General features: G+C 36.4%; 2 protein-coding genes across 2 annotated transcripts in view; both read left to right on the plus strand.

Annotated features, from left to right (window-relative positions):
- The first annotated feature begins 1,848 nt into the window (after positions 1–1,848).
- Positions 1,849–2,617, plus strand: LOC104446924 (cysteine protease XCP1-like). The gene is made up of 2 exons (XM_039313722.1): positions 1,849–2,137; positions 2,319–2,617. Exons 1-2 carry the CDS (start codon positions 1,849–1,851, stop codon positions 2,615–2,617), a joined length of 588 nt encoding a protein of 195 aa, XP_039169656.1.
- Positions 2,618–2,628: 11 nt separating this feature from the next.
- LOC120293915 (zingipain-2-like) overlaps positions 2,629–15,862 on the plus strand; it is a 34,254-nt gene continuing 21,020 nt past the window's right edge. Inside the window, exon 1 of the mRNA XM_039313723.1 lies at positions 2,629–2,880. Within this exon, the coding sequence (XP_039169657.1) occupies positions 2,629–2,880 (252 nt within the window). The remainder of the gene's footprint in view (positions 2,881–15,862) is intronic.

A 15,862-nucleotide genomic window follows, 5' to 3' on the forward strand; every position in this document is an offset into this window, starting at 1 on the left:
AACCTGTAGAAGTGAAAGGGAAGAGATTCCCTGCAACGGATGCTTGGAAATTGAAACGAGTTTCAATATTGACTAGCTTCTGGATGATGTTACATCATGTTGTGGAGTTACTTAAACTCTAGGAATGTGAAAGGGGAAGTGGTTTTGAATTTGTGGGTCCCATGTCAGCTTGACACACGGGATGATTCTTGCCTTTGTCCCACGTCTATCTATCTTAATCACTACAATAAGTGAAGGAAAATATGGGGATCAATTAGGGTATATGAGGTTTTGATAATAAATATCCATGCACGGGCTTTTGAAAATATTTTCAAAGCAACCAAAGTGGAGGACGTATAGGGCCACATTTGCCCCCCATCCCTCATTGGAGAAAGTTGAACTCTCCGATTAGCGGGTTAAAGTAATCATGTGTATTAATCATATGGAAACTTTGACCAAAATATGTGTGTGTTGTCAACGATTGGAACCCATCAATTAAAGACTAGTAAGATGAACTTTCAATTAATAGAGGTTGGAGTAAAAGACGATCCTATAATTAATACCATCTTGGAAATGGAACACCATAGGCATCCATTTGAGCTCATTATTGGTACCATTGATTAGTCTGTCATATATTATGTGTTTTGGCTTACTCTATTATCAAAATTCAAAATACTATTAAAGTTTAGAATAAAAAAAAATCATACGCAAATCTAGTTGTCAATTTTCGTAATTTTATAAAGTTTCGGAAGTTTTTCGTTAGATAAATGTCTATTGAGGCACGGAAAACTTTTAATCAATATTGATCATTCACTTACCATTGTTTCTCTCTCAGTCGTCTCCCTTCCTTACACACATGTGCACAATCATCTCTCTTCCTCACACGTTGCTTTTGCTTATTTTTATCAGTCTAGGTCAATAAAGGCATTGAAATGTAGAAAGGTGCACGAAGAAAAGTAAAATATAATTAGGGACATTTTCAAACCAATCTAGTTCTGCTTAGCTTTAAAAGAACCTACCGAGTAAATCCTCAAGCTGTGTACACCATGGTTACAGAAACCCTAAGTGAAGCCAGAGAAAGATCAAGGACCAGACAAGCATCTTTCTCTTTAGCTTTGGACATCATGTGCAACACGCACTCATTGAGTAAACAATGACATTGACCATGCTCTGTCACCGACTTCCTTTGCCCTTAAATTGATCAAATAGGTTAGTTTCATATTCACTTCTATAAGGAGGCAACTACACAAATGGACTCTAGACGTTGACCCAATATACATATCATCCCTAAACTTTTGGTAACTATTTAATTTGGTCTCTAGATACACAGAAATTTCCAATGTTTTCCTTCCATTTATTCATTTAATGGAATTTGCTAATTTGGCTTCCCATTTAGTAAGTTTGAGTCGTGGTTGAAGAAATAATGTTACATGTGGATTATTCATATAAGATATTCAACTCAAGATATAATAATTTGTATCTACAAATTAAATGAAAAATCATTTGTCCAAGTTGAACAAGTTAAACAACTTAAAATGATTATTATATTCTAATTTGAGTAGAATATCTTATGTGGATAATCTTGATATAACGTTATTTTTAGTCCATATTCAAACATACCAAAGCCAAATAGCAATTTTCATTAACTTGAATTAATAGAAGGATAACATGAACATTTTCATATAATTTAGAGACTAAATTAAACATGTACAAAAAATTTAGGCACCGCATTGAACAAATTAAAAATTTAGGGACAATATTGCACATTAGGCCAAAACTTAGGGTTCAATTGTGTAGTTTTTCCTTCTATAAAAACACCTAACACTTTCACTCAATCTCTGCACCACAAACATATCTATTCATTAGAAAATGGGTTTGAAACTTGCAAAAAATTTCTCCATATGGTTGATACTTGTCTTGTGTGCATGTGCAGTGCAGCCGGTCAACCGGACTCACAAGGTTGGATTGAACAAGTTCTCGGACTTGACCAACGAGGAATTTGTGGCAGCATATACCGGATACAAATTGCCATCATCAACACGCAGGAACTCGTCCCAAGTCAATTCTTTTAAGTACCAAGGTTCGAATAGCATCCCGGAGAGCGTCAATTGGGTAAAACAAGGTGCTGTCAACCCTATAAAGAACCAAGGCCAATGTGGTAAGAAATTTACTGCTAACTATTGAAGCCTATACTAAGATATGCGAGCAATTGCATTGCCCAGCTTAAATCCACTTGTCATAAAATATTACACTGTGAAACACTAAACAAATTAAATTTTCTGAGAAGTTTTCATCATTGAATTATAATCACTGCAGAACTCACTACCTTATGTGTACAGGATCTTGCTGGTTCTCCGTGGTGGCGGCGGTCGAAGCAATCACACAGATCACCACTGGCGTGCTACCAAACCTGTCCGAGCAGCAACTCATAGACTGCGCCACTGACGGGAACCAGGGCTGTCAAGGCGGCTGGATGGACAATGGCTTCGAGTACATCATCAACAACAATGGCATCAGCTCCGAGACGAACTACCCGTACGTTGGGGTCGACAGCACCTGCGATGTGCAGGCCTCATCTGTTGCCGAGGCCAAAATATCGGACTACAGGGACGTCCCCCGAACGAGGACGACATGCTGAAGGCCGTGGCAATGCAGCCGGTGTCAGTAGCACTCGACTCGAGCGGGGCCGCGTTCCAGAATTATGCAGGCGGTGTCTTTACTGGCCCATGCGGGATCGATCTGAACCATGCGGTGACGGTTGTCGGGTACGGGACGGACATGGATGGGATGAAGTACTGGTTGATGAGGAACTCTTGGGATGTCTCCTGGGGCGAGAGCGGGTACATGAGAATTCAGAGGGATTCTGGGGTCGAAGGTGGCCTTTGTGGAATTGCCTCCAAAGTTTCTTATCCCGTCGCATAAGTATCCGTCTGAGAGATTACGGCTTCGAGTTCATGTGCGTTAGTAGGGCAAAATCGGTCGATATGAACTGAGCTTATTATAAGTGGAAATATTTCGGGTTAATTACTATAGTTAATCTCGTCTATTTACTGTTTTAATTTCAGTTGGATCCCCCGCGACCTTTGCCGGGTTTCTTATACTAAAGTTTCTTGTGCGTGTTTATGATAATGAGTGTGACATCCCGATTTTCCGATTCTATTTTCAATAAATTGAGACGGACATTTCGTTGGCACGCATACAGTTCTTTTCCTTGAGTTGGCCACTCATGTGAAAACTAGTCTATTAGGTGAAACCGTTAAGAAATTCTAATGCATCAGACTCGAGAATTTGACCAGGAAGCGATCTTTCGACCGAGCTAATCTGCAAGGGTCATTACAGCACAATTAAAAATCGACTAGGGATTGGAGATAGGTCGACTCGACATAGGCATGTGATCAGGTGTGGGTGATTCCACCAGATCGCACAATTCTTGTCGATCGGCACTGGACCGACTTTTCTATTGATTGGGTACCCTGTGTTCGTATTTGAAACCTTGAGATTACCCTGACAACCGAAAGTCGCCAATGTTTCAAAGATGTACGTTGTGGCTTGAGATGATCAACCACATGTCAAATGCATGAAAATTTCTAAAGGCTACCAGGTAGGTTGGACCACGCTGGTATCGTGCCAAAGTGAAATTAATCGTGGAATTGAGATCGAATTCAGAAATTGGAAGTCTGGGTGTGTCACAAATCATTTCAAGATCATTGAATCATCTTTGGAAGATTTTTAATGCAATCAGAGTTTTTCAGCAATTAAATCAGAGAATGGCTATTTTGGCTTGAGAAATTAGTAGGCCCGCCTTTGGTCTTGCTTTTGGGACTTAAATTGGTTCTATAGACAAGTGAAGATGTGAATTGAAGTGTGGTGACATCGGATTAATTTTATGGACTTCAATTTGATTCAATTGGAAGAGAATTGATGAGAATTGAAGAAATTGGATGTACAAGAATTGGACCCCGGCGGAAAATGGAATTGAACCCATTGGAATAAGGTTGTGGGAGTTTTGAGTGAGTGGAGTATGACATCATCCATGAGGTCATGGTGGGCCATTTTTGTGGGATTAAAGAAAAAGGGAAAGAAAAGGGAATGGTCCCATCTCTCTCTCTCCTCCTTCTCTCTCCTTCCTCTCTCCCTTCCGTTGGTTTCTCCTCCATCTTCTTTGTGCGAAAGACCAGAAAATTTGCAGAGGAAGAAGCCGAAGCAGTCCCTCGCCGTCCGCCTCCTTCACCGCTCATCGCTCGCCGCCGGTGCCGTCATTGTCGCCGCCGTTCGCACGCGCAGCCGCGTGTCCGCTCACCGTCGCCCTCTCTCCTCCATCTCGGGTTCTTGCTCGAAGACCCATCAGATTTGAGCTTGTCGAAGAAGCTGCAGCCATGGCCGTCGCTCATCGCCCGTTCGTCGGAGCTCGCCGTCGCTGCCCGTCCGCCCACGCTCGCCCGCGCTTGGCCGACGCCCAGCCGTCTCGGTGGGCCTCTGCTCGTGCGTCCCGGGGCTGTTCGGCCAGCTCAGGCCGCGATTCAATCACCTCCGGCCACCGTGAGTCCCGCCGGAGCCGCCGCCTCGCCCGCCAAGCTGCAGCCGCCGCTTCTCCGCCGTTCCTCCGCCCATTCCGGCGCCGGATCCGCCGTTCTCGGCCCCAAATCAGAAGCTGCAGAAAATGGGTATGGCAGCCCATATTTGGCCCGTTTTGGCCGGCTTCCCGAGCCCGGATGCTCGGCCCGCCTTGAGGAAAGTCGATCCTCGCGTCGCCCTCGTCGTTTTGGTCCGCTCGGCTCGCTAATCCGGTGAGTTTAGCTCACTAAACCTCGCTTAGAGGGTTAATTATGCTTTAGGTGTGTTTAGCTTAAGTTAATTAAGCTTAGGTGGTTAGTTGAGTTTATTTAATTGTGAATTAGATTAAGAGGTTGGATTAACTTAAAGTATGTTTGGTTAAGGTTAAATTGATGTTTATATTAGTATAATGGTGATTTGACATAAATGAATTACTTTTGGGATTAAATAAATATTTCGAAATTGTTTAATAATTTAATAATATTTTATTAATCGAAATGATTAAAATATTATTATTTAATTATTTTCGGAATAAATTTAATTATTTATTAAATTCCGAAAATTTTGTCAGGACCCTAAATTCTCAGAATTTCGTGCTGATCGCTGCTGTGTATTTAGAATTTGAATTTGATGATTGATTGTGGCAAATGGAGTGTGATTGTGATAAATATGGATTCTTTATAAAATCCTAAGTGTAGAAATTGATGGGAGATTGGCCGTGATTGACCACCTATTAGAGGTCATGCCTAGTGAGGCCGTGATGTACCACCTAGGAGAGGTCGTGCCCAGTGAGGCCGTGATGAACCACCTATTAGAGGTCGTGCCCAGTGAGGCCGTGATGAACCACCTATGAGAGGTCGTGCCTAATAAGGCCGTGATTGACCACCTATTAGAGGTCGTGCCCAGTGAGGCCGTGATGAACCACCTATGAGAGGTCGTGCCTAATAGGGCCGTGATTGACCACCTATTAGAGGTCGTGTCCAGTGAGGCCGTGATGTACCACCTAGGAGAGGTCGTGCCCAGTGAGGCCGTGATTGACCACCTATTAGAGGTCGTGCCTAGTGAGGCCGTGATGGACCACCTAATTAAGGGTCGTGCCGAGTGGGGCCGTGATTGCCACTGTTTGTTAAACCTTCCTATAGGGCCGGGATTGAGAGCAATGATTGATTTGCTAGAATGACATGTAATCGGCCGAGTCGATTGATCGCTGAGATGATCCAAGTGGTTGAATTGTTTTGATAATGTGATTGTGCCATGGTTGTTTGGTTATCATAATTGTACGTGGCTGAATTATATAAATTGTGCTAACTTGCAGATGAAGGCTGAGGCGAGTAAGTCTTCTGTGTGATGTGGCTAGGCCACCCGGGGCGTATTTTCTTTCTAATAGGGGTTTAGGGGGTTGAACTTGCTGAGACATCGTCTCATCCCGGTTTGGGGATTAAAATTTCAGGTCCCTGGTGGATGGAGCGGCTAGATAGCTTTGGTTGGCCTTGAGAAGTTGAAGAGGTGAAGTCATGAGGATTGGAGAATGTGTTCGACTTGTAGATCGTAGGACAATTCCTTTTTAAGAGCCGGTCTTTTGTAGACTGTTGGCCATAGACCTCTGTTTGTAATTCTGTTGAATTATGAAAGTGTTATGTTGTGATTTGGTTTCCTGCTTTTCTATCCCTTAGTTAAATGTTGTTAGGGGATTTGTTTCGCTTCCGCATGCATAATAAAATGAATGGGTCGGCGACATATCCTGGGATGTCGCATATTTGATCGACCGTAGTGGGATGTGTGCGCGCTCGGGGTTCGGGACGTGACAATGAGAATAAAGAGGATTTGAAGACGGTCCTTGAATTTTTTTATTGTTAGCAAACATATCGTAGCATTGTTCGAGACTTTGAACCATGTGTATGGGTGGTCCTCAATACCGGATGCTTCCAATTCTCATCTGGGTTACTTGACAAAATTTACTTGGTTCATTTAAATCCATTAACATATGTTGTCGGAGTATTATTTGTCTTTTTTTTTTTTTAGAGCGCATTAAACCTATTAATTACTATGAATTTACCAATATTCACTCTTGTGAGTTATCTGCTTTTCTCCTATTAAATTGCCCACTTGTTTTTGTTTACCAAGTCTCATTTTAGTTACTCACAATTTTTTTTATATTTTCTCCAATTTTCCAACTTTCTATTGATTTATTAAGTTTTATTTGCCTTGCTTATCAACCAATCCTAATTAAAGTAATTATCAACTTTTTTCTGATTGAGTGACTTGTCAATTCTATATCTCATCTCTATAAATCTTACCTTTTATAAACTTTTGTGTACTTTTTTAGGCAGAGGCAAAAATTTGCCAATTTCTTTATAGGCTTGCCCTATTTCCATCCATTTATTGGTTCTTGATACCTATTGTCATATTGAATTGACTACATCATCTCTTGTGAACCCCACACTATTTAAGATTATTTCTCACCTTTTTTTCTTTTTAGTTTTTCAATTTCACGAAAGGAAAAACTTAGCAAGGTCCCTTCCAAAAAACTTTTTTATTTATCCTAACCGCTTCTTCTTGACCCATTTACATGTTAATGTATCATTGGTGTTTGTTATGAACTTATTATTATACTTTAAGCAAGCCCTAATCATATATTGGAGTAAAGAAACGTTAGTTTTAGGTGCAAATTGTTTGGTTCATTTCCATAGATTATCCTCATGAACGTGGATTTTCGACTTTGATTTTTGGTACAAATTTATAAGAATTTATTTAAAATTTGAATATTCTGGTTGATGTAGGCATTATATGCACTTTACTCAAGATTATCCTCTTACTTATGCTTATGTTATTTTTTTAATAATAGTCTCATAGTATTGAAAAAAGAAAGAAATATACAACTCATTAAGAAAATAAGGGAAAATTCCAAATAAGAGCCTCAAGTTCTCTTATTTTCTCAAATAAGGGTCCGAAGTTGATGTTGTTTCAAATAAGGGCATGAAATGACCAAATTGTATTAAATAAAGACGTGAAATGTAACTTGTTTTGAATGAGAGCTCGAAGTGAACATAAAAGTCTCAAAAAGGGGCATAACCTCTTTGGTCGAGGGGCATTTTTGTCTTTTTCTTTTAGATATTTTTCTTTTCTTTTTCCCTCTTCCCTTCGCCGGCCATGGCGGAGCAAAGTCGGACTGAGGTGAGGGCGAGGATCTGCTGAGGGACGCTTTTGCCCGACCTCGCCAAGGGCTGCCTTCGACCGACACCGGCAAAGGTGCCTCTCGTTCGATACTAGTAAGGGCACCCTTGCCCTTGCCAACCCAAGAGAGGGTTGCCCTCCGGATCTAGCAAGGGCTACCCTCGTTTGACTCAAGCGAGGGCGGCCCTTGCTTGCCTAGGTGGGGGCAACCCTCGCCTAACATTAGTGAGGGACGCCCTGACTCAACTCAGGCAAGGGCTAGGTGAGGGTGACCTCTGTTGGCCGTTGACGGCCACGTCCATGGAAGGGAAGAGGAAAAAATAAAAGAAAATAAAAAGAAAAAAGAAAAAAAGGATAACAAATCAAAAAAAAAATTAAAAATATAATTACAATTTTTTCAACCAAGATATCCCTTCTCTGATGGCCAAAAAAGTAATCATCAGCCAATGGACCTTATTTAAGATGATTTTCCCACTCCAAGCCCTAATTTAAATAATGTCCATTTTGGGTAATTATTTGAAAATTAATTAGTTTTTTTTTTGTTGGAAACATAATAATTATTTAGCTCTCTACCAAATAATTTTTTTTTTTTTTTTTGAAAAGAGATACACTAGTTTTGTTCCAAATGGACAAAGAAGGAAAAAAGCCAAAAAGGGGGAAAAAAAGGGAAACATTATTCTTAAATCAAGAGTGACCCCACGTTTAACTTTAGTAAATGTTGCTTGAGAGAAGCATGAGTAGTTTCCTCTCTAGTAAAATTGAAATAAAAGAAAAAGAAAAAGAAAAAGAAATAATGTAAGAAATAATCTTAAATCGTATGGGACCCTTAGGTTACGTTTGTCATCTAGATTTCTAAACAAGATATAACTGGATAGAATATGATATGAAATCGTGGGATTTTGCTATATCATATCTACTATATGGTGAATCGTAATAATAAAGTCAAATATATTTATATTATATTAGACACATTTTTTTTATAAAGGTCATATTAGTATAAATGAACCTAAAAGTTCACAAATAGAGATGGTAAAAATCTCTCATGGCACTATTCCCTAATTTATTTTTATTTTATTTTCCCCTATTTTTTAAACATTTTGTTTATTATCTCTTTTTTCGCCTTCCATCATTCTCTAATAAAATTTTATTAAATAGTAAGCTGTACTAATATATCTAAAATAAAAATACCTAAAATATGTAATAAATGTAATTACATACTTATATTCATATATTGAATTTATATTATAAGATAGAATTAAAGATGAATGCATAAATAAAAATAATATTAAATTAAAAATAAATTTATTTTTTTGTCATTTCGAATTTCTTAAATTATAATTCAAATATTATTTATATTAAAATATAATTTCATTATTGTTAATATAATAAATTTTATCTGAGATAAATAACTTTTTCATTATGGAAACTAGAAATCTTATTTATCTTTATTCCATCTCCCCCATGGGATAATTTTATCCAACTCATATCCCTCTTACATCCGACTTCATCTCGTCTTAAGTAAGCACTAAACACAGGATATGAAAATTTTTATTCTATGCCAAATTTTATCCTGAGTGCAAAACATAGCCATAAGGAATAGTGTAGCCAATTAACGTAAATTAGGTTGTCATAAGTCAATAAGGGGTAGAAATAGTGATGGCTTTCCACCCTTTTTCGGCTTTTGACACCCCTTGAATTGAACAAATTATCCATTATGGGTTTGCTCTTGATTTAAGATTATTTCTTCCATTTTTTTCTTCTTTTTGTTTGATTTGAAATTTACTAAAAGACAAATCTACCATGTTCAATTCAAACAACAAAGATTAGGTTGAATATGAGGCTTACTCTTGATTTAAGATTATTTCTTACATTTTTTCTTCTTTTTCGATATTCTTTTTTTTCCCATTTGGGTCGAAATTGATGTCCTTTTCTTTTTTCTAAAAATTAATTTATTTGGCCAATAACTCACAAGTTGTTGTGTTAATTAGTTGTACAGCTTTTATAAAAAAAAAATAGCAAACCATTATTGAAAAAATAATAAAAGTACAAGTAAAAGTAAAAAAAATCATCGACTAGTTTTAAAGAATGAATTTGGTGAATATGATATTCCAGCTTTTATTATTTTTCTTACCAACATTGCACAAATTTTTAAAAGATATTTTCAAAAGATTTAAAAACATGAAAATATTAACTCCATAAAAAAATTCTAAACATCCATTATTATCTTAAAAAGTTATTTTAAATATTATCTTTGCCTTGATTACATGAAATAATTAGTTATTGACAAGAAAAATATGACAATTTAAATTGCATTATAAGACAATCCATTGGAACCATTTGCAAGTACATATGTCTTGTCAATTCTAAATGTGTGAGAATTTCCAAAGAAAGAAAAGAAAAAAAAAGGTAAGAAATAATCTTAACACTAAGACCGATGAGGGATAATTTAGTTGATTCAAGGTGGAAAGGGGATGTAAAAAGCCAAAAAGGCATGGGAAAAGGGTGAGCAAAAATTATGCTCAAAATTGAACAAGCTTTGCTTTGCCGAAGGTTGAATGTTCTTAAGACAAATGTTAGGTTGTTGTTTGCACAAATCTATTTTGATTATCACTTGATCACGCACCATCAATATATTGATCGTGGTTTCTCTTTAGTCTAGTTAGGAATGTGATTTTTTCTTATTTCTTAGCATTTGATTCTCACTTTGCCTTGCAATTTGTTTAATGTTTCATTGATTGCTAATTGTTATTTCAATAATTGCGGACTCACATAATTGCCTCACATGTTAGTGAATAGATTTAAAATCAATCCAAACTGTCCGACAAACATCTTCTCGAAATGAACAAGATTAAGTGTTGAGAGGGCACTAGTTGATTAATTAATGTAATCAATTCTCTAACCCTATATCTCTAGTTGCATTGAGGTATACTCCAATGCCTCACTTGATTTCGAGCCGATCTCCTAATAGGCTAGTAGTGAGTTCTCATTAAAAAATCCTCATAATGTTGATTGAAGCTAAAATTGAATACCTCAACATTGCGTGAGAGATGAGTTTGGGAGGGCCTGTGCCTAATTGAGGGTCATAGGCCTACCTTTTAGGTAACACCGCTAAATTTATATCTTTTTCCCTCTAAACGTAAAAGGTAGGCCATGATAATATTATATTTGAGTACATTAGGTGAGACTCGATGGGTGTGACCTTCAAGATCATTCTAAACGAAAGATTGTGTAATTTAATAAATCAACAGTTTCACGAAGTCCTTGGAAATAAGTAAAAGGTAGATTGTCCTCGTAGAATCCCTACAGTTTTAATTTGTATAAACCAACATTGGTCTAAGTTGATGATATTTTATGGTACTTGATATGGATGCTAATCAATTGTTGCTATCTCCCTATAATGTCCAAACTTGAGTAATAAGCTCTATGGACTTATTATGCTAACAAAGTCTTTGCTTGACGGGGGAGATGCATTTACATAGAATAGACTCATCACCTTTTTCTTTGCCTAATCTCAAATATTTAAACAAAGCCTATCAAGTTCATCTCAAGAAATTACTTCTTTTTAATACTCGATGATTGTTTGATGATCTGCGAATTTTACTTACTTGTGTGCAAACTAATAATCTCATAAGTTTTTGTGAAATCATTTTGTGAGAACGACATAATAGGACCTAATTGGTTTGCGATTTATCAAGCATTTTGGCTTATTTTAAGCAAGATATTACTTAATAACTTTTCTATCAAATTTAATAATTACAAAAAAAAAAATTATGAACAAAATCTAGTTGTCAATAACGTCTTGTTCAGGTATTTTTCGTTAGATAAATGTCAACTTGCGTGAATGACAAGTTAAATAAAGCATAAAAGTTAAAAATGAAAGTCGGTTCCACACCTTAAACTTTTGGTTCCACACCTAAGTCTTGTTCAGGCATTCACATACTACTAAAGCTCTCTCTCTCTCTCTCTCTCTCTCTCTCTGCTCTGCTCTGTTCAATAACATGGGACTTGTGACGTGCTATACTTAAATATCCACTTGTACAATTTATTACATTACTAAATGTATAGATATCAAGTACATCGTCAATGTAAAATATTGATTACATAGATTGAAATTCGCATTTACTAATGGAATGAATTCATTTGCCAAAATAAAATACCATTTATAGATTGCTTGGGTGATTAATCTTTTGTACACCATTAGGGTACCAAATAAGAATCCCCAATTCATAGAGACTAGTTTTAATATGCTTGGCACTACTCTATTTCAAACCGTCTACCCCGTGATTGTAGGAGCAAGAGGGGCGACCCACGTTGACTTTGACTTTGCAAGGCCAAGCGTTGTGTCCAAACTCTACCGTAACTGATTCAATGTTCCCTTGCTAGAAGGGTCCTTGTGAGTTATTGTGGATTTAATTGTGGTATGGTGAATTTCTTCTTTCTCAACCATATATACATAGGTCATTGGCCAACCTATGATGTTTTGCGGAATAAGTTGTTGTATGCTAAAAGTTCATAGATACTTTTGTCAACTCAAGTAGCAGGAATTACAAAATGAGTTTGCAAAGGATTATGATCAATTATAATAAATTAGTATTTAAATCAAGTATTTAAAACAAAAATATTTGTTGATTTAGAAATTCAATGGGTAAATTCATTGTTTTTAAAGAAAGGCCTACATTTGAACCGACTGGATGAAGTTGGTCATGGAATAAAATGGGAAATGGAAAATGGAGAGGAACCGGCATCTCTATCTTTGTATACGGGCATGATAATAATAAAAAAGAAAAAAGAAAAAAAAAAAAGAGAAGACATGATGGTCTCTTTTCTTTTGTTCATTTAAATAATTCAAACCTTAGAATTGAAAGGACTTTAAACCACCGAAATCGATATGCTTCGAAATTACAGTTTTAAAATAACTCCTCTTGTGTGCATATGGAATGAAGTGGTCAACTGAGATCAGAAACCGAACACGTTGCCATGATATATTCTGTAAGACATCTACACAGAAACGCACCCATACATCCGCTTGGCAAGCGAATTTTTTTATCTAAAACAAATAACGTTACGGTATAAAACTTGAAAACTCTGAAATTTACAAAAGGTTTTCCTTTGAACCAAGCATTCCATATGACTTTTTTTTCCCCCAAAAGAGAGGAACCAAAATCAACACTATGGGCTATTAATTTTATGTTTATTTTTTTTCCCAAGAGGATGGGCTTGAGCTGAGAAGTCCCAACTTCTTTACTTTAAGCCATATCGCAATCGTTTTGGGGCTAACATTCTAACAAAACAAAATTATAATTAATTGGGTTTCAAAATTTTATCTCAGTGAAATTCGAACCCATATAAAGTTTTGACATCTATCCGAGAAAAAAAAAGAGTATGACAACTTGTGGACGTGAAAGGGAAGAGAATCCGTGCATTGGACACTTGAAAAGGGTTTTGATATTGACAAACTTCTAGATGATGTTATATCACGTTGTGAATTTGCTTAAACCCCACGAAAGTGAAAAAGGGTAGTGATTTGAATCCGTGGGTCCCATGATTGCTTGACAGACGCGATGATTCTTGCCCATCTCTGACGTCTACCCATCTTTATCACTACAATAAGTGAAGAAAAATGTTAGGATCTATTAGGGTTTATGAGGTTTTGATAATAAATATCCATGCATTGTGTTTTGAAAAGATTTTCAAAGCAACCAAAGTGGAGGGGGTATAGGGTCACATTTGTCGTCCATCCCTCGTTAGAGGAAGTTGAACTCCCCGATTAGAAAATTAAAATAATTGTATATATTAATCATATGCGAACTTGACCAAACACACACACACATACATATACGTATCTACATTTATAATACATCAATTAAAAATTAGTTAGATGAACTTTCAATTAATTGGGATTGGAGTAAAACACGACCCTATACCCCCTCCATGGAACATGATAGGCCTCCATTTTAGCTAATTGTGGAAATATTGTTAGTACCATTGATTAGTCTGGTATTTGTCATGTGTTTTGGCTTATTTTAAGTGAAAAATATTACCGAATGACTTTTCTATTGAAATTCAAAATTCTATTAAAGTTTAGAATAGAAAGCAAAAAAAAAATTGTTTGCAAATCTAGTTGTCAATATTCATAATTTTATAAAGCTCATGGAGTTTTTTGTTAGATAAATGTCAGTTGAGGAACATAAAACTTTTGATCAATATTAATCATTCACTTAATTCTCTCTCTCTCTCTCTCTCCTCCTTACGCACGCAATCGTCTCTATTCCTTACACACACACACACACACGTTACTTTTGTTTATTTTTATAAGTCTAGGTTTATAAAGGCGTTGAAATTCAGAAAGGTGTTCATTTTTATAAGTCTAGGTTAATAAAGGCGTTGAAATTCAGAAAGGTGCACGAAGAAAATTGGAATATAATAAGAGACAATTCCAGACCAATTAAGTTCTGTCTAGCTTTAGAAGAACCTACCTAGTAAGTGCTCGAGCTGTATACGCCATAGTCACAGAAACCCTCGTTGAAGCCAGGGAATGATCTAGGACCATTCGAGCACCGTTTTGTTTAGCTTTTGGACATCATGTGGAACAAGCACTCGTTGAGTAAACAATGACATTGACCATGTTCTGTCACTGACTTCCGTTGCCATCAAATTGCTCCAATAAATTAATTTCATGTTCACTTCTATCAAGATACAACTACACAAATGGACTTTGAACTTTGACCCACTATACATGTCATTTATGAATTTTTAATTTGCTTAATGTGATTTATGAACTTTTAGTAACCATTCAATTGAATCTCTAGACTACATATTTTTTTTTTATGTTATCTTTTCATTAATTCAAGTTAATAGAATTTGCTGATATGGCTTCCAATCTAGTAAGTTTGAATGGTGGGTAAAGAAATAATGTTACAAGTAAATTATTCATGTGAGTCATTGAAGTTAGAATATAATAATTAATATCATCAAATTAAAATAATTTTTGCAAATGGAACAAGTTAAACAAATTAAAATGATTATTATATTCTAATTTGAATAGAATGTCTTAAAGTGATAATCCACATGTAATGTTATTTTTTGTCCACTATTTAGACATATTGAATTGAAAGCCATATACAGATTTCCTTTAACTTGAATTAATAGAAGAACGATATGAACATTTTCATATGGTTAAGGAATTAATTTGAACATGTAGCAAAAATTTAGGATCAATGCCGCGTCTCATGTCTACAAAATTCCATTCACGAATAAAAAGTTCGAGGAGTGGATGAGTTAGCATAGGTGCAACTACAAAGACATCGCCGAGAAGGTGAAGCATCTGAAGATTTTCTCGGAAAACTTGCGGTTCGTTGAGCAGTTCAATGCTGCGGCAAACCGTACTTACAAGGTAGGATTGAACAAGTTCTCGGACTTAACCAAACGAGGAATTTGTGGCAGCATATACTGGACACAAACTGCTATCATCACCACGCAGGGACACCTCCCAAGTCAATTCTTTTAAGTACCAAGGTTTGAACAGTATCCTGGAGAGCTTCGATTGGGTCAAACAAGGTGTTGTCAACCCTATAAAGAACCAAGGCCAATGTGGTAAGAAATTTACTGCTAACTATTGAACCCTATCCTAAGATGTGTGAGCAATTACTAATGTTTTGGACAATTTTCCAATAACTAATGTTCAGTTGCCAATTCTTGTTTTAGCCATTTATAAAAATTCTCTAGGTTGATTACGCAGCCAAAAATATTTTTTTTTTATCATACATTCTAAATGCATCTCCCTATACAATGAATGTTCATCTCCCTATCAAATGTATGTATTATTCAATACATTGATATTAATGATAAGTACATCATTGTTTTCCTATAAATATGAGCTTAGTTTTTGTCGTAGATATACAGTGATATACTGGAGATAAAATTTTCTCTTCTAACTTTCTCTACGATTTATGGTATTTGGCTTTCTCTACTATCTTTGGTGTTTACCTACTTTCTCTTCTTAATCTATTTATTATCTCTATTATATATTTGCAACACAATATTTTACAATATTTTTGTATTTATCTTTATTTATTTATTTATTTATTGTTTTTTTGCATGGTCTGGCAAACTTGGTCCAAACGGGCCTCGTTTGCTAAAGCCAAGTCGGATGGGC

Source organism: Eucalyptus grandis, chromosome 5 (genome assembly GCF_016545825.1).
Source record: "Eucalyptus grandis isolate ANBG69807.140 chromosome 5, ASM1654582v1, whole genome shotgun sequence".
Taxonomy (NCBI): Eukaryota; Viridiplantae; Streptophyta; class Magnoliopsida; order Myrtales; family Myrtaceae; genus Eucalyptus; species Eucalyptus grandis.